The sequence below is a fragment of the Talpa occidentalis genome, unplaced genomic scaffold (genome assembly GCF_014898055.3).
Source record: "Talpa occidentalis isolate TD23 unplaced genomic scaffold, MPIMG_talOcc4v2.1 talOcc4.3, whole genome shotgun sequence".
Classification (NCBI taxonomy): Eukaryota; Metazoa; Chordata; class Mammalia; order Eulipotyphla; family Talpidae; genus Talpa; species Talpa occidentalis.
In genome coordinates, this window is record NW_023603184.1 from 124,102,679 (window position 1) to 124,128,003 (window position 25,325).

Genomic DNA, 25,325 nt, shown 5'->3' on the forward strand with positions numbered 1-25,325 from the left:
TTCATCTGTGAAGACTTGGTAGAGCTCACTAGTGAAACTGCCTGGTCTTGGACTTATGTTTTATGGGAGACTTGACTACTATTTCAATTTCATTTCCTTTATTCGGGGTTTATTCGGTCTACTCAGGGTTTCTTTTCTATTCCTTCCTGATTCAGTCTCAGATAGTTATAACTTTCTAAGAATTTTTCCATTTCTTTTAGGTTATTGTGCTTACTTACATGTAAATATTCATATTAGTTTCTTATGATTCTCTGTATTCTGAGAGGCCTGCTGTAATTTCTCTGTTTCTTTTTTTAGTTATTAGAACTTTGTTTTTTTCCCTCTTAGTGGGTCTAACTGGATATTTGTCTATTTAGTTTATTTTTTTCAAGGTACCAAATTTTGACTTCATTGATCTTTTGGACTATCTTTTTTATTTCTATTTCATTTATTTCTACTCTAATATTTATTATTTCCTTCATTCTGTTGCCTTCATTTGTGCTTGTTCATCTTTTTTCTACTTCTTTTTTTAAAGATTTATTTATTTATGCATACAAGAACTGGGGTACAGGCCAGAGGTGTGGGGTGTGAGAGGATTCACCAGAGACAGAGTGGGCAACAGAACAGGCAGATTGACTGAAATACACTGCTGAGGGAAGCAGTGGGCAAGACAGGAGAGGTCTGCTGCGCCATGTGGGTTGCTACCTGGTTGGGGATCAAACTAGTGCTGCAGTGGCTGCGGATAGCTTTATAGGTTGTGTCTTAACCCCTTGCGCCACTAGGGAGACCCTTTTTTCTACTTCTTTAAGGTGAGAGGTGAGATTACATATCTTTACTCTTTCTTCTTTATTGATGTGAGCCTGCGTTGCTATATACTTCCCTGTTAGTACTGCTTTTGTTGTGTCCCATGGATTTTGGTAGGTTGTGTTCTCATTTAGTTTGCCTTGAGATATTTTTAAATTTCTTCTTTACTTTCCTCATTAACCTAATAGTTATGCAGTATTGATAGTTCTGTCTCTACATATTAGAAGGGTTTTCTACTTTCTTTTTGTGATTGATTTCTAGTTTAATACCATTGTGATCAGAGAAGATTTCAATTGTCATGAATTTATTGACAATTGCTTCGTGATGTGATCTATTCTAAAGAATATCCCTTGAGCACTTGATAAGAATGTGTATTCAGCTTTTGGGGGGATACAGTGCCCTACAAATATCTATTAAGTCCATGTGATCTAATTCTCTGTTTAAGGTGATCGTTTCCTTGTTTATTTTCTGCCTGGTTGAACTGTTCCTTGGTGAGAGTGGGGTGTTGAAGTTCTCTGCCAATATCTATTTTCAGATTTCATAACAGTTTCCTTATCTATTTTAATATTTCCTCATTTAGTGCATATATATAGATGAGTGTTTTGTCTTCCTTATGTATTATTTCCTTAGTCATTATATAGTGTCCACTCCTGTTTCTTGTTACCTTTTTTTAGCTAGAAATGTATTTTATCATATGTATTTATATCTTTTAGTTTTTCAGTGTTTTCTTCCATGTCTTTAAAATTTATCATGTCAATTTTGAACTCTATGTGACAGAAAGAAAATATCATCCATTTCTTTGTAGTTGGGTTTCAAAAGTTATTCTCTTGTGGAGACATATTTCCTTGAAAAATCAGGGTGCCATATGTTGTATTTTTTTTTTCTATCTGCCCATTTGCTGCTAAAAAGTTGGCAATTTTTTTTTTCAGTGTCATTTGCAGCAACTTAGAGGGTGCATAACTTTTACTTCTCCAGCAGATGGTGCTATGTTTTATTATTATTATTTTTTATCTTTTCCTGATTTTATATGACTTGAGATGTTTGGCATTTCTGGGCTTCCGTAACCTGTTTGTCTGGAAGAGCTGCTGAGTCAAGGGTTTGGAGAAGGGCCTGAACACATCCAGTTGTTGGGCAAAGTTGGTTATATTTGTGCCATCCCTGGTAGCCCTCCTTGCTGACATTATAGACCCACATCTCTACAGTCTGGACTCTATCAGCATACTTCTCAAGGTCAGTGCTGGTCCCAGGGGTGTGGGGGAGGAGGGATAAAGTCCAGTGCACTGTCCTTTTCACCTGGGATCCATCCCGCTGGGCACATATCTCCCGTCAGTTAAGGGTGTGCTTCCACTCCACTCAGCTCTTCCCAGGGTCACCAGTTAAACATGGGAGCACAGCTCTGAGGTTTGTAGACTCCAGGCGTCTCTCTCTAGCCACCTTTTGTTGTACGGAGTTGAATCTCTTCACTTTTCCTTCTGGGATGGTCTGTGCTGGTTTCCAGTGTCTAAGAGGTGTTCCAGTTTGGCACCAAGGTGTGAGACCCTCTGGGTTTAATGCTCTTATAGATAGCACTTAGATTATCCTCCTGGGAGTGAAGCAGTGAACTTCCTCAGACGCCATCTTGGTCTAAAGAGCTATCCAAGGCTTTTATTTTTTAATAAAGCATATAAATATTTTGCCAAAAAAAGGGAAACTTTCATCCAGGTTCACAATATCTAGTGAATTTAAAAAAAACCTCACAGCTGACATTAAGCTTTGGGCATTGGAAGAGTTAGGGTACTTTGAAGTCTACCTGGATCTCTCTGTAGCCTTTGTTCTGATACATGGTGTCCTAAGTATCAAAGTCGGATTTGTGTGACTTCTCTTTGGTGATCTTGTATCCCTTGAAGGCTAAGAGCTTTGGCAAGTGGATGCTATCTTCTTGAGAAGAGGCTTCTGGGGACAAGCAAAGAAGCAGATCATGTAACATGTTGCAAAAAGACCAACCTTTACAAAACTGTCATTTAAATTAGTCTTCATATAAATTGTGAATAGTAACTAGGACTTTCAGTGAAACCCTGAAATGTAATTGTCTTCCCATGTGAAAGCAAATGCGTATTGACTACCTTCACCAACTGGAATGCTAAAATAAGCATGACTCAAATTAATTACCAGGAAAAATTTACTTCTAGTTGTGATGGGTACTAGTAAAATATAAAGACCAGTGCCCATTAATAGAAGGTTTAATCAAGTAGATGTGATATATCCACACTATGGAATACTATTCAATCTTAAGGAAAGGCTAAATGTTTGCATTTACAGCAAAATGGAAGGAATTCAAAGGATTGATGTGTAGTAAAGCGAGTCAGAATGACAAATATTAGACACTCACATAGCAGATGATTCAACAGTAAAAAAAAACTAGTAAACTAGTAAAAAAAAAACTAGTTAAGAAACTAGCAGGCATTAATAAATGAAGTGAGGTTTCTGATGTTAAGAGGGAGAGAAGAGGGAGAAAATTTAAGGGGATATGGGCCTCCCTGGTGGCACAAGGATTAAAAATCTTAGCACTATCAAGCTATTGCCGGCCACTGTGGCCTGAGTTTGATCCCCGGCCAGGGAGCTGACCCACATGGTGCAGCAGACCTCTCCAGTCTTGCCCGCTGCTCCCCTCACCTCTCTCACCCCCAAACCTCTGGCCTACACCCCAGTTCTTGTATGCATAACTAAATAAAAATAAATCTTAAAAAAAAGGGCCTGTATTTATCTTTTAAAAAAAAAAGAAAATTTAAGGGGATATAAAGGATGGTAGTGGTGTGGAAACAAAATAAAAGTGCACCAATAGTGGATATGGGTGCTCATGACATGATATAGCCACCTATCTATCTATCAATCTGTCATCTATCTATCCATCCATCCATCTATCCACACATGCTTACACACATACACACACACAGATTAGATACCACTGAATACTAAAATGTGATAATGTTATTTATTGCTTGAAAATCCTGGAAAATCTCCACCCTCAGCATTTGGGTTTCCTCAGGAGTAAAACTGGAGTACTGCAAGGGCTAGAGGGATAATGAGGCTTATCAGATCAGATAAAGAGCTCTTTGAGACACCAGATCCAGGGCTTCAATGCTTTTTCCAGGCAGTGGCAGCAACAAAACCAGAGAGTCAAGTTCAGCCTCCCAGTCACTCCAAAAACTCTTCGGTTCCTCTCTTTCGATGTTGGCTGCTGGGTGTCTTCTTTCTTCTTTCCAAGGCAGGAATCTGGGAGTTGGGGTCCAGGTGTCTTGGAGTGTGTGGGGACCTCAAGCTGGCTCCCATGCTGCCTGTTATTCTCTTTCACAACCCCCCACCCTACTGGATAACCTCCTTTTTACACCATTTAACATGGCTGGCTCCTTAGGGAGGGGCTGCCCACAAGCAACAACTTTTGGCATGGGCGAATAAACCCGCCAAGTTTTTCTAACGTCTCCCACTGCTGCAGCAGTTTGGGAAAAATGCCAGTCTTTCCCTGCAGTCTACACTGCAAGGCCCAGTTACAACAGCAATTTACATTTCCATTAAGAGGAAATAAGTGTTTCTTTTTCTCCACACCCTTGTCAATACCTATCCTTTTGAATCTTTTTGATATACACCATTCTTACAGGTGTAAGGCCATATCTCATTATGGTTTTGATTTGCATTTCCTTAACAAGTGAAGTTGAGCATTTTAATGTTAGCCATTTGTACATCTTTATTGAGGAAGTCTATTCAAAGCCTCTGATCATCTAATAGGCAATTTTACTGTATCCTTTATATTTCCATATATCAAGTATAAGTGTCTTGCTCACATCTTATTTACAATAATAGCATTAGGGAAGTCTAATTTAGTTTTAAGACAAGCAAGCTTTAGAAGTACAAAAGTTCCCCAGGTCAGCCACTGGAAGTCTAATTTTTTTTTGTCAGTTCTTTCCACTTAGTTAAAGATGCATGTGGACAGCCTATGATGGTGACACATGAAACCAGTTGGGATTGCTGAAGTTGGAGGAACCCCCGGAGAATTTAGTCAGCCAGGATCTCAATTCTTTTACAAATGTGTTGTAATCACAATGTTATTAGAATTGCTATATGCAATTCTTTAGATGGCCTGCCTTTCCCAGCTATGCCACCTTCAAAGGGAAATGGAAACTAGAATTTTTCACTTTTGCACAGCCAGACCGACCTTTTGTTAGACTATTTAGTTCAGTAGCAAAACAAGCACAATTTTTTTTTAAAGTTTTATTTATTTATGCATACAAGAACTGGGGTACAGGCCAGAGGTGTGAGGTTTCACCAGAGATAGAGTGGGGAACAGAACAGGCAGATCTATTGAAATACACTGCTGAGGGGAGCAGTGGACAAGACAGGAGATTCTGCTGTGCCATGTGGGTCACCTCCCTGGCTGGGGATCAAACTCGTGTTACAGTGGCTGCAGATAGCTTCAGAGTGCAGCTTCATAGTGCTGTGTCTTAACCCCTTGCACCACCAGGAAGGCCCCACACCTTAGAAGGAAAGTTCTGAGTGCAGGATTCCTCCCTTAGTGCACTGAATTATGTTCCAGTATGAGCTTGTCTTAAGGTGAAATCTGCCCAAAGCTGACTCACATACACTAGAACAACCCTGACCCCTTAAGGCCCATGAACCATCTTGGTGCCACAGAAGAAACAAGGCCTAAACAAACAGAAATTGCTGAGTATATCCCAGAAGGATTAGTACCAAATTATAGAGATCCCACACCAGGGAGAGAAACCTACCCTAGAACTCCAGGAGTGACAGAACCAGGAGCAGAAACTGCCCCTATGGGCACATTTCTCCTGCTTTCCTACCATCCCGGGGAGGTTGGCAATTTTTCAGTCTGGGCCCAGGTTGTGTACCATTTGTGTCAACCTCAGAAAGGCCATCAGTTGTAAAGTCACAGACAGATTTAATTTGGAAACCAAACAACAGAAGATACTGGTAGAGGGCCTTCCTGGTGGCACAAGGGGTTAGGATGCAGCCTGTGAAGCTGTCGCAGCCTCTGAAGCTTGAGTTCAATCCCTGGCCAGGGAGCTACCCACATGGAGCAGCAGACCTCTCCTGACTCGCCCGCTGCTCCCCTCAGCAGCATGTTTCAGTGGATCCACCTGATCTGTTCCCCACTCTGTCTCTGGTGAATCCTCTCACCCCCCACCCCCACACCTCTGGCCTGTACCCCAGTTCTTGAATGCATAAATAAATAAATCTTAAGAAAAAAGATACTGGTAGAGAAAATACAAAGGTGGCAATAACCACAAGCACATTTGGCTTCTCTCCATGGACCTATGGGTCTTTGTGGACCCCTCACCTACAGCCTCCAGACACATCAACCCCTCAGTTCTGAGGGAGAAGGAAACAGTGGGAAAGTGCTAAGTATTATGGGTTCTGTAGTTTGCTGTTAGGTGCATGAGCGGTGCTTTCTAGTCTCCCCCACCACATGTACATAAGAGTCTGATATTAATGCTGACAAGGTTAATGATTCACTTATTATCTTCCTTTAAAAACAAAAAAAGCTTTAAGACTGGGAGAACTTAGCATCAATGAATCCAAATGACATAAGTTGAAGAACTGAGACCACCCACCCCCAAATCATCATAGCCCCTGCATGTCTGTAAGTGGCTCATCCATTTCTGTCAGCCTGGGCCTGGGTGCAGACAGAGGCAGGTGCATCAGGTTAAAAGCATAATGTCTCCAGAGACACACATGGGTGTGTGTACTAGTCCTGTTACTTGTCAGCTGACTCACACTGAATTTAATCCAACAGTCATTTTACAGATGTGATTTTAAGTAACAATTGTCATGAATATTTATAGAGACCTGTTGAAGGTTCAGACCTTGGTCTAAGCGCTCAACCTGTTTTATCTTCTGTAATTTGCTCAAGTAGGCATTTCAAAGGAGGGGCCTAAACAGTGGTGTTTTTTCAATTTCTCCAATGAGCTCTCAGGTGAGTCATTTTGGGAGCCATGACTGCATACAAATGTTTGGACACTGATCAACTGTGCAGCCCCTTAGCGGAAGCAGGCCTCATCTGGCACTCAGTAGCTCAGTGCCCATCACCAAGTCTCACTTTCCTCACTCAGACAATGAGAGCAAAAAATTCTACGTGTGATAATTGTTCAGAAGGTGAAATGAGCCAGTGTAAGTGGTTGTGGCTGATACCTACAGAATGTGTGAAAAATGTTTAATGCCATAATTAGGCTAACTCCGTAGGTGGCAGAAAACCCCAAACCCAATAAGCCTAGGTCACTCTGTCTTCACTTATGTTTATTGCTCTTTCATCCCCATGGTTCATTTCACATCCTAAGGGCTGGGTTCTAGTATGTTTAAAAACAAATCCTTGTGTTTGGCTCAACAGGACTGAGTTTGAATCTGTGTTATTTATCTTTCAGTTTCTATATCCATAATTTGGGACAATACCCCTGCGTTGTGAGAATAAGAGATGACACCCGTTAGGAGTACAACCTACAGTTATTGTATTACAGTTGGTGTTTGTGTCATAGACTGTGCAGATGTGAAAACAAAAGGGCTGCAAATCCTTTAAAAATTTAAAGTAGGAAACAGAGGCAGAGAGTGGGGACGAGGGCGGAGGATAAAGTGAGACCCTGGAACTCAGGCCACAGATGCTTGTGTTACCTCCACTCCGGACTCACGGGTGAGACACTGGTTACTAAGCCCTATAGCGTGGCCAGGGATATGAACTCCAGAGTTTGTTTCCCCTAGTCAGGGCTTTTTTTTATAGGATTTCTCCAAAGTTCTGTTAGGGGTCTGCTTTGAACCCAAGAAGAGGCTCTGCAATAAGATCTGGTGGGGCTGGTTCTTGACTTTGGTGCCACAGCATAGAGGGTTAAGACCTCTTCCCTTTCAAAGGAAAATGGCTTTATTTGCCAGAGGCTCAAGCTTGTCTTGAAAATGACATTAATACTAGTATTAATGACAATTAGTATTAATTGTATTAATGCCAATTAGTATTAATTGTCATTAATACTAAAAGAAGTCCATCTAAGTGCTTCCAAATGAGTATTAGTTTGCATGTTAACCGATGGTCTGACATCTCCCTCTTCTGGATGGTTGGAAATTGGACATTGGTTCCTTTAAATAAATAAGTTCTTGTTGGAATCTTCTCCTTCCTGAAATAGGTTCTTTTTCTTTCTCTTGAGGAATTTTCTTTCTCTCTTGCTGAAGACCATTCTCCATTGGAGTAAGGCAATGTTTTCACAGGTTTGCCTTCTTTTACCTCGGCTGATTTTTTTAAAACCCTGCTGAATTCACAGGTAAGTTTTGCATGTGAAGAGCAGAGAAACAGGAAGTGATTCTGCAGAGAGCAGAAAGTAAAAGAAAACTTCTTCCTGGAGGCGGTGCTTCCCCAGCCCCTACCGCCCTACATGGCTTAAAGAGAATTTTTTCTGGTTGTGTGAAGAAGCCTTAGGGATTTGAGCGCGTGGAATTAGGCAGCGGGACTCGGCGACAGGGACTTGGTGGCTGTGATGTTGCCAGGACAGGGCGCTGCAGGTGAGTGCCCAGCGCAGAGCCACGTTCTGGGGACCCTCAGGGGACAGCTTGGACCTGCCAGAGTGGGGACACGTCTGGGTCCTACCAGCACTGCGGATCCTGTGGGGATCTCTGAATCAGAGCCACCGGCCTTGCTACTTTTTAAGTCAAGACTTTCCAGTAACTCTGCTGTTTCTGCTCTCCTGCTGGATCGGTTTGGAGATTCAAGGATACCTTTTTTTTCCCCCAATCTACCTACTCTGTTTCCTTTTCTATGTGACCCTGGGGCAGAAGATTGAATCCTCTGTCGGATTCTAAAGTCCTTGGTCTCTAAAGCTACAGCCTCTTTTCCTCGTGGCCTGTTCTGGGGAACTTGTTCATTTCTCCTCCACTCCACTTCCTACCCCATCTCAGGCTCCCAAGACAACTCTAAATGGTTTCATATGAGGAGTTCCTGGATCGATCTGTTTCTTTGCAAAATGTATTATTGTGTACACTATTTTTTAAAACTATGTGAACTGCAGCAAGTCAGTAATTTCTCTCCACCTCTGTTTCCTTATCCTTTATTAAATAGGATTAATACCACCTAAAGAGATGGTTGTGAGGATCAAGAAAATACACAGACTAACACTACTAACTACCCCATGTCAGCAGTTATTACGTAGTAATTATTATGGAATTGCTCATTCTCTTTCCTTGTTTTTAAAAATAACCTCCGTGCACTTTAAGTGCAATATGTCTTTTGCCAAGTCCCAGTTTCTACCACCACATGGTATCACACCATGGACTGTCTCCACAGTCCTACACAGGACTAGATAAGAACCTATCTGGGATGTAGACCCAGGAGGTTTGCCGGTCCTGGTGTAAGTAACACCTGATCAGGCCAAATGGTGCCAGTTCAGTCCTCCATTTCCCTACCTGCCCATGAATCCTTGACCTGGTCCAACTTACAACTGTATTTGGCATTTCCCGGGTTACCAATGAGTTTGGGCATCACTTCGTATACATTGTCTATTTGAATATTTCTGTTAGGGAATTTATGTTCATCACCATTTCTACATGGTTTTTTTCCTTGTGGATGTGCAGGAAAACTTCATGTTCTAGATGTTGCTTCTTGAGTGGCAGGGCCTGAGACACAGATGAAAGGTATGGTCCCTGCCCTTGTGAAGCTCAGCCTTGTGACCAAGCAAAGACTGGTGACAAAACTGGGTTAGATTCGGGGGTGGAGGTACTCAGGACTTGGGAAGGCATCAAGAAAGGGTCAGGGAGTCCCCCCTGGGATTAGTATTTAGACACTAGCAGAAATTCATTTTATCATTGGTGCAGAATCAAGTGGTAGTGAAGGGCACTGATATTACTGGGGTGCCTGGACTTGGCCCTTGACAGGCACTTTCAGATGCCTCATTTAATCCTCTAGCCGTAAGATGGGTCTCTGCCCACTGATTGTATTCTGATTGGAGGAAGAAGAAAGACGATTTCAAAGAAGAGAGAGGTTTGATTCTTGTTTCTGCTTTCAACATCAGAAAACATTTCAACTTAAGCAGACGGGCAAAGCCCATGTGTGTTTTATTCACTGATTTGTCTCCAGGGCCCAGGCTAAGGTAAGGGCCCCAGGATCGGTCTCTGGTAAAGTTGTTTCTAGAGTTTTCTAAGCTGCTGAGGGCAGGATCTACTGTTCTTGGAGACGATTCTTTTATTTGAGTATAAATGGGGAAAACCATGAGAGCAACTCTCTGAGGGCTGTGGTGAACGCCCTGCAGTTTCTAGAACTCAATATCTCTCAAAAATATTTACTGAATAAAAACAATGAAGTCTTCATAATATACTCAGAATATCGGTAAAATCCAGAAATATGAAAACAAAGGGTTCTTGGTTATCAACTGGTTTTCAACTCACTCAGATTTTTAATATGGAAATGAAGCCCCTAAAGTAATAAAGTCACACTTCCAGAGCCAAAGTTGAGGTTGGCAAGGTTTCCCACCCAACATTTTTTGCAGTTCTAGCAGGAGGCCTTATTAGAAGCAGCCGGACTCATATTGAAGTGACTCAAGCTTTTAAAACAGGAAGTGGTGTCAGCCTATTAGCTTAGTTCTTCAACTTTTATTCTTGTCTTAGATACACCGGGGGGAAGAAGCCTGTGAAGAAGCTACAGCCACTGTGAGTGTTCCAGGATTTGCTTCTTTGCTAAGGTCAGTTGGGCTTGTGGGGAGGAATGCCTTTGATTCTAGAGTTTTCTAAGCATGATTTGGTGGCCTCAAGATCCATGGAGGGGATTCTTGTATTGAGCCTTCATGGAGAAACCATGGGAATTTGTAGTCTCTCTGAAAACCATGGCAAGGGCTCAAGACCTGGGTAAAGTAGGGGCTCAGATCTCAAGACCCCTTCAGCTAAGGTTGATGACTTCCCAGGGGGCTTTCTGGATGCTCCTAGTACAACTATCTGTACAGAGGCCTCATACTTCTCCTGGTCAAACTTGTCAAAGTACAGAAACCAAAATTTAAACCTCAACTGACTTTAGTTGCTGCAGCTACCACTTTCACCTACACACACACATACCCCTAGTAATTAAATTATTTGAGAAATTAAAAAGGTACAGAACAGTACAGTAAGTAATATAATGGCAAGCAAGGGCCTATAAAATCAGAGACCTTTACTTGTGAGATTAAACATTTAGATTTGAAGTTTTGGATATCATTCAGAAGGAAAATGACAGGGTTGGTTATCTGTTTTGTTGAGGTTGAATCGTTATTGGGCTGTGGGAAAGTCCCGGCAGCAGGGCCCCACGGTGGGCCTGTTTGTGTGCAGGGTGGATGTCCGTCAGGTTCTGGGTGAGCTCCCTGCCTGGGGCAGCCTTCCTGGACAGGAGGAGTGGTCACTCTGTCACTTAAGGGTTTGGGCCTGAGAGCAACTTGCAAGTAGTTTGAGCCTTAAATGACAGGCAGACCTCTGTTTCAGAAGATGATGCACGTTTAGTGTTTAATTTCCTCAGTCTTAAAGTAGCTATCTTATTCCTGAAAGAGCTAGGATGCTGCTAGAATGTTGCTAGAAGAATTGCTTGTGATAGATGAAACTTATTTGCAATTTAATTGTAGCATATAAGGCAGTGGTTGAGTTGGAACTGTGGAATGAGATGCTGAGATTCCAGCATGAACTGGCTTGGTTTGGAAGTTATGACTTGCTGTAGTAGATTTGTTAAGAAATCTTATTTTGGGGGGGAGGTTGGGTATTTTAAAATTTTTTAATAATTTTAATCTTTAAAAATGTAATGATTATATGTCTTCCCTTGTTAAATTCCTTCACCGATTCAAACTGCTATTAGAATAAGCTTTCTATCTTGTCAGGGACTGTCACTGATGCTTAGTTTTTTGCATTAGTTAGCTTAGTTTTGTCACTGAAGCTTAGAGATTTGCATTTTAACATCGAGTGAGATGCTCAGATCCAAGCCTGACTCCTTTCTTACTAGCTTCTTACTAGCTTATTTCTAACCTGATTTTTCACAATAATAAAGTGAGGACAATAACAGCAATCTCTTCAGAGGCTTGTAATAAAAGGAGCGAAGAAAAACTGTTTTTATGTTTACATGGTTATATGTTATACACATTTATGTATAATATAAGCTTTTATTTATATCAAAATACTTTTAGGCATATATTTACTATATAAAATATTAAACATGCTTCTCAATTATAAAATACAAATGTATTTTACAGATTTTTTATTTAACAGATGTTGTTTAATCAAAAGGAAAGTTCCTGGAGGTATTTCCATCCAGCCCAGACCCTTTGCCTTGTATGCATTATATATCAAAATAGTCTGATTTATATGTTTTATATATGTATATACTCACAATTTTTATATTATATATTGAATAAAATTGGGGGAAAGTCTCTAGGTGTCACCAAGAATTACTTTTAAATGGCAAGCGTCTAAGATTTTTCTTTTTCTTTTTATACTTTTCTGCACTTTCTGTAGGGAATAAGCATTACATTTCCTATTTTAGGATTAGAAAAATAAAACAACGAATGTTCTTTTAAAAATATTACTCTAGGGCCTCCCCGGTGGCGCAGCGGTTGAGCGCTGGGTTGCGAAGCTGCACGCGGCCTCTGCGGCGCCGGTTCGATCCCCGGCTACTCCCCGGCCACCGGAGGAGGGTCCCACATGGCGCGCAGACCTCTCCTGCCGCCCGCTGCTCCCCTCAGCAGTGTACTTCGGTCCTCGCTCTGGCTCTGGTGAATTCTCTCACCCTCCCGCGCTTCTGACTGTACCCAGTGCATGTATAAACAAAACAAACAAACCAGCAAAGAAATAAATAAAGCATGCCTCTATTAAAAAAAAAATAAAATAAAAATATTACTCTAGGACCTCCCTGGTGGTGCAGGGGGTTGAGCACCACACTATGAGGCAGTCTGCAGCCTCTGCAGCACGAGTTTGATCCCCAGGGAGCAACCCACATGGCGCAGCAGACCTCTCCTGTCTCACCTGCTGCTCCCCTCAGCAGTGTGTTTCAGTCAGTCTGCCTGTTCTGTTCCCCACTCTGCCTCTCGTGAATCCTCTCACCGCCCCCCCCACCCCGCATCTCTGGCCTGTATCCAAGCTCTTGTATGCATAAATAAACAAATAATGTTACTCTAACAAAGTTTCTAGCCTAAGATTTCATAGAGTGAGACAAGATTCCATAAAATAAGAACCTCCTTGGCCCCTTACAAACCCATACCTAGAAGCAGCCTTTTGTTAAAGGAGTATGATTCTGTGCAGGCAATTTCTTCCCAGGTACTCTGAAGGCAGAGCTGTGTAACCTAAACAAAGAAAGACTGAATATTTCACTCCAGTGTGTCCTAGAAAACTTAGACCACAAAAGAAGCCTTACCAGCACTTTCCTTTCAAAGTGTCCATTTTGTAATGATGCAAAAGTCACTTAGAAATCATCGTCACATAATTGCAAAGATAATGAAATGAGAGACAAGCAGGCCAAAGAGGACAGGCTGTAAGGGATAGGCATCTTATATCCAAACTCATGGCTTCAGATTGTAATGTTATTTTTATAATTTTTAATATATACTGTCAGAAAATGCTGTTGAATGATACTACTTCTAAAACATTCCAAAAAAAATAATTAGAGAGGTACATGGAGATTTGCATTTTAACATCATCCTAAATGCAATGAGACAGTGATTGTGTAAATTACGGTTCTTTCTTTGCTATATGATCTAAAATGAGTACAGTAACCATTGCTATTGTTCAGAAGTAATAGAAATATTGTTATATATCAGGAAAAAATAATTGTGGAGGGAATAAAGGCAATTTTGCTTTCATTTGACTTTTTTGGTTGATTTTATTCAGTAAAATGAGATTTCAACAGTTATCAGCACTGATTTAAAATATTAAAAACACTGAACTTAATGATACTAAATAAGATTTGATCTAGCTTAGATCCTTTCTAAAATCTGAATGAAATGGGTCTTTAGAGATTTTAATTTAGATAGGTACATGTATGGTTAGGATAAGTAATACATGCTTATGGTATAATTTCAAACTGTACAAAAGGGTATATAATGCAATGTCAGTCTCTCTTTCCTGTCCATCTGAGGCAGACACTAAGCAACTTCCAGTGTGCTTTATTCAAATATCTATGAACATACCAATGTAGGCGCCACTTAATAATATAGACATACATATCCAACCATGTTAATCCTCCCATTTAAAAAATAGCCGAATAGAGTTCTATTGAATATGATTAATAGTTTACTTAATTCCTCTAATGTTGATAAACATTACTTACTTTAGTTTACTTAATTCCTCTAATGTTGATAAACATTCCTCTAATGTTGATAAACAGTTTTTTTCTGCTCCTTTCTTTCTTCAAGAAATGCTGCCATGACTAGTCTTGTATATGCGTCTTAGAACATTAATGTTTAAGCTAACGTAGGAAAAACTTCTGAAAGTTAAGTTGTGGCTCAAAGGAAATTTGCATTTTATTTTTTGACAAACATGGCCAAATTACCCACTAATCTGTTTTTTTTTTTACTTTTTTTTTTTTTAAAGATTTATTTATTTATACAAGCACTGGGTACAGTCAGAAGCGCAGGAGGGTGAGAGAATTCACCAGAGCCAGAGCAGGGAGCAGAGCAGGCAGAGGGACCGAGGTACACTGCTGAGGGGAGCAGCGGGCGGCGGATGTCTGCGCGCCATGTGGGACCCTCCTCCGATGGCCGGGGAGCAGCCGGGAATCAAACCGGCACTGCAGAAGCTGCTGGCAGCTTCGCAACCCAGCGCTCAACCGCTGCGCCACCTGGGAGGCCCCCACTAATCTGTTTTTATTCCACCATCTCAGAGCTCTGAGTATTGCAAGCTTTGTGTTCACCAATGTGGTAATTGTATGAAGGTCATTCATAATTTTTTTAAAATTGTGAATGAGGTTGAACATCTTTTCAAATGTTTTAAAAGTCATTGGTTTTAAAACAATAAAGCTACTGGCACTTTGAACTGTCTGCATATGGTCTTTATCTGTTTATGCATTGAATTACTGGTCTTAAAAAAAATGTATTACATTATCAGAACCCTGTTTTAAGAAATCAGTCCCTACTCTGTCTATATCACTGCCCTTATTTTTTCCCAGTACGAGAGTAAAAAATTTTTTTGCTTGTGTTATTTTTGCAAAATATTTTAGTTATTTAAGGAAAGTTATCAACCTTTCTTTAATGACTTTCAGATTTTCTGAAAGTTTCATCACTGCTGCAATATCTTTTTAAAAATCCTCCTATGTTTATTTTCTTAGTATTTTAATTTTAAGGTTTAAATCTTTGAGTCATCGGTAGTTAATTTTGACGTAAAGAGTTCAGTTAGGATCCATTTCAGTTTGTTATAGAAGTCTGTCCAATTATTCTGACACCATGGATTAAAAAGACCACTTGTATGTGCATAACCCTTTTTGTAGTTTGTTTGATTTGACCATTTTTCATTGTTAACTTCTAATTTCACTTTTCATTGTTAACTTATGATTAACACACAAATTTCTAATTTTATTTCTAGCTTTTAGTAGAGAATTTGGACATTATATCTGCTCTTTGTAAATCTATTGAGATTTTATTTCTTTGGACAGCTTTTGTGAATATTTTGCATGTGTTGGAAAAAACGTATATTTTCTCCTGGGAGGAAATGCCTAACTGAGAAAGTTTATTGTGCTGTTTAGATCTTTCACAGTCTGATATTTAGTATACCAGAGTTTTTAGTTTTTGAGAGAGATGTGTGAAAGTTTTCTGGTGTTTTGGGAGAAAATAAATTCTTTGAGTTCTCTAGTATTCTTTTTAAAGTTTAAGCTCATCTAATATTTTGTCTTCCTTTAAGAATGCAAAAGCCTTGTCTGCTTTCCAGAAGGCCTCACTTCCTGTTCCCCAATCACTTTCTTACATAAGAACACACCCAAGCTAGTATTTTAACATTAATTTCATTTGCACAGACAACATCTTCTTACATCCTCCTTAACACATTACAGGAAAGGGTTAGCTACATTCCTCACACCACCCCCAAATTCTATGGAAACAATTTTATGGGTTTGTATGTCTTTTTGCAGAACCCCCTTACCTTTCCCCTTGCTTTTTTATGTATCTGTCTGTGATCACTGAAAATCTAATTGTGTCATGTTGAGTGTTTTTAAAAGGTAGACAATTTGGGGAAAGTTATATTACAACTTATTTTTTTCACTGTCATAATCGCAAGTCTTGGATACCTATCCATTTTTATTTCAGAAGACAGAGTACATTACTCTTGACTACTGCATAATATTTTGTGGTATAACTACTGTATACCTTAGTTAATTGAGCTACTTCTTTGCTGAAGGACATTTGGAATGTTTCTCACTTTTCAGGGATACACATGTTGCTGTGGTGAGACTTGCTGAGCAGACCTTGATGAACACACGTGTTTCTATAGCTGTGATTTAAGGAATTAACTTACTAGTTTGTTCCTGTCTATGGTCAGTAGTTTTTGTTTGTTGTACTTTGAACATATCTTGTTAGGTGCTGACCATATATTTAACATGTTCCCTAAATAAAACTATTTTCATGATAATTGATTACTTTTGCAGTGAAAGATCTAAACTCTCTCTCTCTGAATCCAAGGCAAAGTGTCCACTTGTAAGACTGTCACTCCAGTTTTCTGAGTCAAGAAACTGTCTCAGGGAGAAAAAAAAGGTTTTGCCTCCTAATTCCAATTCTAAGAAGGAGGAAATCGGTAGCTGTCTTTCTCAAGATATATGAAAAAGCCTCTCAGTGTAATTTTTAACAGTAAAGAAATGGATAATTGCTTGAAACAAATTTTGATATATCTATTTGCTGGCAAACAAACATTAAAAATATGAAATATTAAAAATATGCCAAAGGAGACTAATAATAGGATAAATGTTCATTATAGATATAAAGTATGTATATGGGGAATCCAGATACATACACCAGAATATGCAGCCTGTTTCCAGTTTCAGTTTTTATATAAATGTATTTCTGTGTGTGTCTATCATATGATAACTGTGATTGTGTTATAATTTACTATAGCTTCAATTTTTGCAACCCCCCCCCCCGCTTCTATAATTATGGGGGTGAGGAAAGGTGTTTTAAAAGGAAGGGCTAAATTTTGAAGACTTTTGGGCCACTTTTCAATAATCAAAAAACTTACTTTAATGGGAAAATCAGAAATATTTCTATTTTAATGTCAGATGTGAGAAATATCTTTGTCCTGGTTCACCTGAACACCACCTCTGAATGACAGGATTTTTTTCATCCAAGAATGTTAGCAAACACAGCGGGAACTTAAAGATATCAGAACCCCTCTTGATCCCACACCATAAATCGCCTTAACTTGTTTGCTCACAGCTTCGTCTGTCTCCCCCTCCACTTCCCCTCCCAGGTCCTTTGTGGTTACTTCACTGAACTTGTGCCTCCCTGAATTGACTCGAACAATTCATATTCCTTCATATTGCTTACTGTGGCCTGGTCACAGATCTGTGACCATTGGCTGGTTTGTATATTCGTCTTCGTATATAGCAAGCTACTTGAGAGTAGGAGTGCCTCCTGCTTTGCCTTTTTTTTTTTTTTTTTAAATTCCCTGTCGGACATAAAATACAGGTATTTGATTTGATGAAGGAACACACCAGTAAATGATACTTTTCTTTCTCATCTGAACATAGCATTATATTTTAATGCAGGTTACAACCACATTCTCCTAACGCTTGACAAGCATGGATGATTTCAACAGTTGTCTTTATAATATTGGGGAAGAGCTGGATAGCAAAGAGGTGGCCTCCCTCAAGTTCCTGAGCCTGGATTACATCCCGCCAAAGAAGCAGGAACCCATCAAGGATGCCTTGGCATTATTCCAGAGACTCCAGGAAAAAAGAATGTTGGAGGAAAGCAACCTATCCTTCTTGAAGGAGTTGCTTTTTCGAATTGACAGATGGGATCTGCTGAAGAAACATCTGAACACTGATAAGGAGGAGATGAAGCAGGAGCTTCAGATACCCAGCAGGGCCCAGATCTCTGCCTACAGGTTGGGAGAGCCTCTAAAGGGTAGGGCTGGGAACTATGGGGGGATGGACATATCTTTATAGGTTGTGCTGATTGTGGGTCGTCTGTGTGATGTGACTTTGGAGGCTCTGGGAAGATGTGCCACGGAGGCCAGATTAAAAAATTCATAGACCTTGTGTATAATTCAGAAAAAAATGCAAACACCATAAATTTATAAAAGACATTTTTCAAAGTGAGTCATTATAGATATGCTGAGGCATTAAAATAGACATTTTCTAAATTTTCTAGCTCTTTCTTTCTGTGATGTGTCTTATTATCATGTTATCTCTGCTTTGCTGATGGCCACATCATGTGTCTCCTTTGTCTATTAAAAGCATTCCATCCAGAAATCTCCCTCCCACATTCTCGTGGATGATGATGGGAATTCTTATTCCACATATAAAGACTAGCTTTATAAGCTCGTTAATAAGGTATGTGCTGCCAGTCATTCTGATTGGCCAGGCTGGGCCTCCCTGACAGTGCCTAGCTTCTGTGACCCTGGGCACTGCGGGATGAACAGTGGTAACCTGGTCATCTGCCCTGCCAAAGGCCTTGCAGCTCAGCCTCCTCCTTCCTGTGACAGAGCAGGTAACCTGCAAGTGATAACAAGCCATGTTCAGTTATGTTTTTGAGATTGAGACAAATCTTTAAAAATGAAAACACTTCTCTTTCAATTTTCCCAGGTATCACACTCCGCTTGAAGTTATTTTTAGCTTTCCTTTCAGGAAACTTCCACTAAAGCCTTAACTGTGGTCCATTTCATTTCCTCTGCTGTTTGCCAATGACTGGCCTGTAGGACATCAAGATCTCACAGCCAAGGCTGAAGACCATTATCCCTCTACTGGGCTGGCTATTAATACCCTGGGCCATGTAATCTAGACACTTGAGATTTTGGCATATTCCCTCTCATATGTTTCTATACTTGAGGTTTGACCATTTTGACTTTAAATGACAAAAGGTAGTCTGGATGTATTAGCTTCCTAGGGCTGCCATGACAAAGTGCACAAACTGGGTGACTTAACATGTAGAGAAGTCTATTTGCTTGTACTTCTGGAGACTAGAAATCTGAAATCAAGGTGTGAACATGATTGTTTCCTTTGGGACACTCTGAAGGAGATGCTCTTCATGCTCTCCCAGCTTTGGCAGGAGTCAAGTCAGTCTTTGTGTTCCTTGTCTGGCATATGTGTCTCTCCAGTCTGTGTCTGTTCTCTGTGTTTGTCTGCATTTCCCTTTCCAAGGACTCAATTCATAAATCACGTGATTTGCTGGCTGTAACTTAAAGGGAAGGCATTGGAATGGAGTCTGTTGTCATTTCATATATCAAATGGGAAGTTATTTTAGAAAGCACTTCTAGCAGCAATCCCACTGCCCACCTGTGACTATATACATGTCTCTTTTCACCAACTCTCTCCTCTGCAGGGCAGCAGCCTTCCTGCCTGCCCGTGACCTGTCAAGGCCGCCCACCTGCAACCATGCAGGCCTCTCTTGGCAAACCTGACCCTTCTGGGGCAGCTCTTCCTGCCTGCTTCTGTCTATGCAAGTGTCTTTAACTGTTTCAGCCCTTCCCTAATAAACCTGACCTTTAAATATATATATATATATATATATATATATATATATATATAAAAAGAAAACATTTCTAAAGTGTCTCTGTTTCCCACCCCAGGGTCATGCTTTTTCAGATTTCAGAAGGATTAGATGACCCCAAAGTGAAGGAATTTAAGTTTTTTTTGCATGAGAAGATCCCAAAATGTAAGCTGGATGATGACATGGTAAGTTCTGGTGTCTTCCCAAGATTTAGCCTGGAGTCAGCCAGTGGGATTTCTGACAATGGAAGCCTGTCTAGTAACAGCAACCCGAAATCTCACTTTTTAACCAGGGGAGAAGAAAGTTGTCAGGTATGAATGTTAAAGATATGATTCCTGGGACCTCCCCGGTGGCGCAGCGGTTGAGCGCTGGGTTGCGAAGCTGCCCGCAGCCTCTGCAGCACCGGTTCGATTCCCAGCTGCTCCCCGGCCACCGGGCGAGGGTTCCACATGGTGTGCAGACCTCTCCTGCCTCCTGCTGCTCCCCTCAGCAGTTTACTTCGGTCCTTCTGCCTGCTCTGCTCCCCGCTCTGGCTCTGGTGAATTCTCTCGCGCTTCTGACTGTACCCAGTGCTTGTATAAATAAATAAATAAATCTTTAAAAAAAAAAAAAAAAGATATGATTCCTCTCTGAACTGTGAAGTGCTGCTCACACATTACCAGGAGCCAGGGGAGAAGGCTGGTTGTGGGGGCACAACCCCCTGGGACCCCACAGAAAAGGAAAGACAGAGATGGTTCTGAAATGTTTTTCCCACTCTGTAGTCTCTGAAACAACCCAGGACTGGGAATTTTTTTTGTATATGTGTGTTGTGTAGTGTGTTTGTATATGTGTGTGTGTGTGTGTGTGTGTGTGTGTGTGTGTGTGTGTGAGGTGGGACTCAGGTCTTGAAGAGGACCTGATGCCAGAGGCAATGCTGAGTGTGAGGCAGTCGCAGGGCTGTCACCATGGTGACCACCATGGATACTCAGCCCTCTCTGTTGGGCCGTTTCACAGTCTTTACATAAGGAGTCTGCAACTGTTTCAGCTCAGAACTTAGGGCCTGGGGACCGGTTGATATCTGATATGGCTTCTCCTCTGTCTTTTTAATTCCATTTTTCTGGGCCAGAAAACACGGAATTGCTTCCCTAATAGCCTGTTGACTTTATAAGACCAGGATAACCTCTCTCAAGGGTTGACATGGTGTAGGGGCAGGAACGGGCCACAATGCAGGTTTTCTATGATCCCGCAGACCAGGTAAAGGGGGAGTCAGAGTGAGTCCTTGGAGCGTTTTGCAGGCTTTTTATTTAGATTTACCAGGCATATGGCAGGCAGGGGTGCTGGGGGGCCAGGAGCCTGGCAGTCCTCCCAGCCCCAGCAAATCCTCACTCTGTCTGGGCTCTGTGGTGTTCTCTCTGCTTCTCTTCTTCTTCTCTCGGCTTCTCTGCTCCTGCTGGCGTCCCCATGACGCCGCCCTTAAAAGCCCAGTCTCAGCCCAGGTGAATCCCATCTACCTCTGCCCACACCCTACTCCAGGTGCCCGCCATCAGGCATGCATTCAGGACCGCAGGGTTCCCTCATCTATCCTGATGGCGGGAGGGCAGAAAAGCCTGATACTTTTACCTTACCCTACACATGGGAAGCTGGCATGGGCCCTTGGTTTAGAGGAAGTACCAGTTTAAAAAAAAATCTAAAAAGCCATGACTCAATCCAATCTTACAACTTTATTTCTCCTCTCTCTAGAATCTGTTTGATGTTTTCATAGAAATGGAAAAAAGGGTCATCTTAGGGAACAGAAACTTGGACTACTTAAAATTTATCTGTGACCGTATCGACAAGAGCTTGTTGAAGATAATCAATAATTATGAAGAACTGAGCGAAGGTAGATATGACCTGATAGCTGTGGCTTAGCAGAATGTTTTCTTAAACCCACAAATTCCTTTGTGCATAGATGTTTCTAATCAAGTATGTGTGTTTCTTTAATTCAGATGCAAGAATGAGTCTTGAAAGAAACCCAGATGAACTTTCAAATGGTAATACTTGGAGATATGTTTTCAAGTTTACTTAGTTCATTCACTTTGAAATGGTTTTGTGAGCACCTTCTCTACTCATTGAAAGATAAAAAATGAGTTGTCAAAAGGCACAGACCCCAAAGTCCCAGGCCAGCAAGTTTAAAATAGGTGTGGAATTGATTAGTAATAAGGCTTTATTTTTTTCCTGTGTTTTCTTTTTCTTGATATGTGCCACATGTGTGATGTACCAGCCGGTGGGTTCAAAATCTCAGAACTTCCTTATTTCAGTTAATTCCTTCTTTAACGAGAACAATTTGGCTCTGCCTTTCATGTCAGGGTTCTCTTGACCAAGTGTGAGCACCTCCTCTTCATCCCCTGCAAATACCAGACTCCCCATCCCCCAAGGGGATGCCTCCCTGCAATCCGCCTGCCCTGACCTTTGGGATGCTCTAGTAAATCACACTTCTTCCCTCAGAGAAGGAGCTAGAGCCAATCCTCTGTCTTTTTTTCTACTTGTGAGCTAGGCTGAATAAGAAGGGACTGTCAAGGATCTCCTTCAAAATTTTATTTTATTTTTTAAAGATTTATTTATTTATGCATATAAGAACTGGGGTACAGGCCAGAGGTGTGGGGTGTGAGAGGATTCACCAGAGACAGAGTGGGGAACAGAACAGGCAGATTGACTGAAATACACTGCTGACGGGAGCAGTGGGCAAGTCAGGAGAGGTCTACTGTGCCATGTGGTTTGGCTCCCTGGCCAGGGATCGAACCTGTACTGCAGTGGCTGTGGATATCTTCTTAGTGCTGAGTTTTAACCACTTGTGCCACCAGGGAGGCCCCTCCTTCAACATTTTAATAAGATATACTGTTTATAAAAATTATATATTATCCCTGAAAGTGATTTTAAATTCAGAGAAATTTTTTGAACCCCAGTAAACACATGACCCACATAATAATGTTAATATTTTTGGGTTGTATCTTCACCCTGGTTGTGTGTGTGTGTGTAACAGACCTTGGATCGGCTTTTGTTAAAAATTAACTCTGAGAAATGACCCTATAGTTATCCTTTTACTCCTTAGGCCAAGGCTTTAAGAAGTTGGGGTAGTTTTAAATCAAAAATTCATTCTGAGCTACTACTGTTTTTTTTTAAGTGGTGGAGGGACATAAAGTTATGAGACAAAAGAAACTTTGATTGTGTGTGTCCAGAAGTGTGTCAGTTGTCCTGCCTGCAGAATCCCTGTGGACTGCAAGGATGTTATGTTCAAGGCAGTCTGTGAATTTTCATTTGAAAGGGACCTTTTGTTGTTCTAGGTGCTACCTGTTTCTTTGGCAAAACACTTTTCCTTTCTTTCAGTTCTTTGTCTAATAATTAAATGGACATAAGACAAAATTTAATTTTGTAGGTAAGAAAGTCCCCCAAAATATGAGACTCCAAGAAGTGACCAAGGCATGCTTTTATACCTTTTATACAAAGGAACAGATTTATGTGTTCCCAAAGGGTTTGGGCTTGGGGTAATAAATTACTGGAGAGTAACAAGGTTTGTTTATGTAGCTTTCTTAGCCCTTAATTCCCTATCTCTGGTGATAAGGATGACTTCTACCCTCCTGGAAGACAGAGGGTACTCTCAAGAGGTACCCTAATTTATTCTGCTTTGGGGTAATAGAGGGGGGAAGTGTGTGTGTCCTTCTTGCACTGGTTGTTTCTCAAGTACTTCTAATTCAAAATACAAAGTAGGGGTCTCCCTGGTGGTCAGGGGTTAAAGACAGTGCTATCAAGCTATCACCAGCCACTGCAGCACCAGTTTGTCCTGCCTGGCCAGCACCCACGTGGCGCAGCAGACCTCTCCTGCCTCTCCCACTGCTCCCCTCAGCAGTGTATTTCAGTAGATCTGCCTGTTCTGTTCCCCATTCTGTCTCTGGTGAGTCCTCTCACTTCCTGCACCTCTGGCTTACACCACAGTTCTTGAATGCATAAATAAATAAATCTTTTTAAAAATCCAAAATACAAAGTAGCCTATTTTGGGATGACATATTCTAAACCTCTATGTTACTTGCTTCTTTACCAAAGTAATTTCCCTGTCATGCCTCATTCTAGAGGAGCCCCAGTTGCTCACAGGACAGAGGTCCTTTGCAATGCTGGCAATGTCCGACTCTCCGGGACAACAGGACAGTGACACACAGGTATGCGGAAATTCTGAATATCTTTATTCTTGGCATTGAATATTCTAGTCATTGTGTTCCTTATCTTTTTTAGCTTACAGATTAGCTAATAAGGGGAAGGAGCTTATTAAACATTTTGAGAGCCAAAAAAAAAAAAAATTCACAAGTTTAATGTGTGACTTTTTAATTTAAAAAAAGTGACCTCTTAGGTATCCTAAGGTTTCCTCAATTTTTATTTTAAAGCCAAACACCATGGAATTGGCCAAGTTAGAGGACAGGAGGGTGAGAAACCTCCTAGGTAACTTTTTCAGCAACTGCATCAGCCAAAATGGAAGAGGGATTTGGGGGAGTGTCTAGCAGAACTGGAAAGCAAGGCCTTTTCTTTTAGTTTAACATTTCAAAACGTTCTCCTTTGTGATTAGGTAGGTATAAACTGCAAATGTTCATCATTGGGCTGTCTCTATATTCTTGTCACCGTAAGTCAGCACAAGACTTCCCTTAAAGACTTAATCACTGTTTATGTACCAATCACATTACAACTCATCAGCTCCTCATTCCTCTCTCAGTCTGAAAATGAAGGGCTCAGTGAAGTCACGTGGTCCAGTAAAGTGCTCTATCTACCCAACAGCTAATGGTACAGAGTGAAAGAGAAATTAGGTAACTTGCCTAAAGTCTGAAGGTTATTAAGTACTGGAGTCAAGCATCTGGCCTTACCTTAAGAGTTGCAGAGATTTCCTAGTAAATGCTGAATATCTCAGCATCAAAACAGCCCTGGGAAATTCAGGAGTACTAGGCTATTTCTGGCTGATACTGTCAGGCACTAGATCCGAATACTGTAAACTGCATACAAGCCACACTGACCAAGCTCTCCCCTGTCAGTGTGGTCCTGAGAGCCAGATTAAGCCCTCAACTTTAACAATCCTGGGCTCCCATGCCATGTGTGATGGAGAGGCCCTCCACGGGCAGCCCAGAAGCATGGGTGAGTTGTAGATAGCCAAGGGAAGCACAAAGGTCCTGGGAAGACAGCCCAGCTTTGTGCTCTAAGACATTCATTCATTCATTCAGCAATTCCTGAAGATCTCTTACATATTCAGAGTTCACCGATGTTATCTGCCGTGAGCAGAAACGATGAAAAATAATGACAACAATACTAAGTTCAAAGTGCTCCAGAGGCCGAAGTCTGGGCTACTGACTTTACACACTGACTGTGGGGAGAGCTCTGGGGAGCCTGTGTGAGGGCCCAGGTGGAAACTTGTTCCTCAGGGGAACAACGTCCCGGTGGAGGTCGTGGGAAGTGTACCTGTGTCCAGTCCCGTGTGGAGGCTGCTCCACCTCTCACTAGTGTTGTTTGTTCACATCTCAAGTTTTTGACCCGCAGGTTAACTCCTGGGTTGGATTTTTATTTTTTTCAGACATCAGACAAAATTTACCAAATGAAAAGCAAACCTCGGGGATACTGTTTGATCTTTAACAATTATGACTTCAGCCAAGCACGTGAGGATGTGCCCAAACTTTATAAGATGAAGGATAGGACTGGAACAAAATTGGATGCAGGTACAGTAGAACCCAAAAGACAGAAGTACAGTCTTCCTGATAACTGTGTTTTAATCAAAAAGGACAAAACAAAAACCATACCAACAGAGCCACGTTTAAAAAAAAAAAATGGATTTAACTACATTTCCCTGAGGAGGTGAACATTTTTTACATATTTGCTAGTTTCTGTATTAACTGTAATTAACTTTTA

The 25,325-nt window shown here is 41.1% G+C and overlaps 1 protein-coding gene across 4 annotated transcripts in view; it reads left to right on the forward strand.

Annotated features, from left to right (window-relative positions):
* Positions 1-1,849: 1,849 nt before the first annotated feature.
* Positions 1,850-25,325, forward strand: part of CASP8 (caspase 8) — a 32,518-nt gene continuing 9,042 nt past the window's right edge. The window contains exons 1-8 of one of the 4 annotated variants that reach the window (XM_037523830.2): positions 1,850-2,013; positions 10,408-10,481; positions 17,489-17,829; positions 19,513-19,618; positions 21,153-21,291; positions 21,398-21,442; positions 23,517-23,602; positions 24,994-25,135. In XM_037523830.2, coding sequence (XP_037379727.1) covers positions 17,522-17,829; positions 19,513-19,618; positions 21,153-21,291; positions 21,398-21,442; positions 23,517-23,602; positions 24,994-25,135 — 826 coding nt within the window. In that variant the 5' untranslated portion in view covers positions 1,850-2,013; positions 10,408-10,481; positions 17,489-17,521. Of the gene's footprint in view, positions 2,014-7,871; positions 8,076-8,113; positions 8,314-10,407; positions 10,482-17,488; positions 17,830-19,512; positions 19,619-21,152; positions 21,292-21,397; positions 21,443-23,516; positions 23,603-24,993; positions 25,136-25,325 lie in introns of those variants that run through there. The other 3 variants (XM_054699987.1, XM_037523829.2, XM_054699988.1) reach the window with 3 other exon arrangements.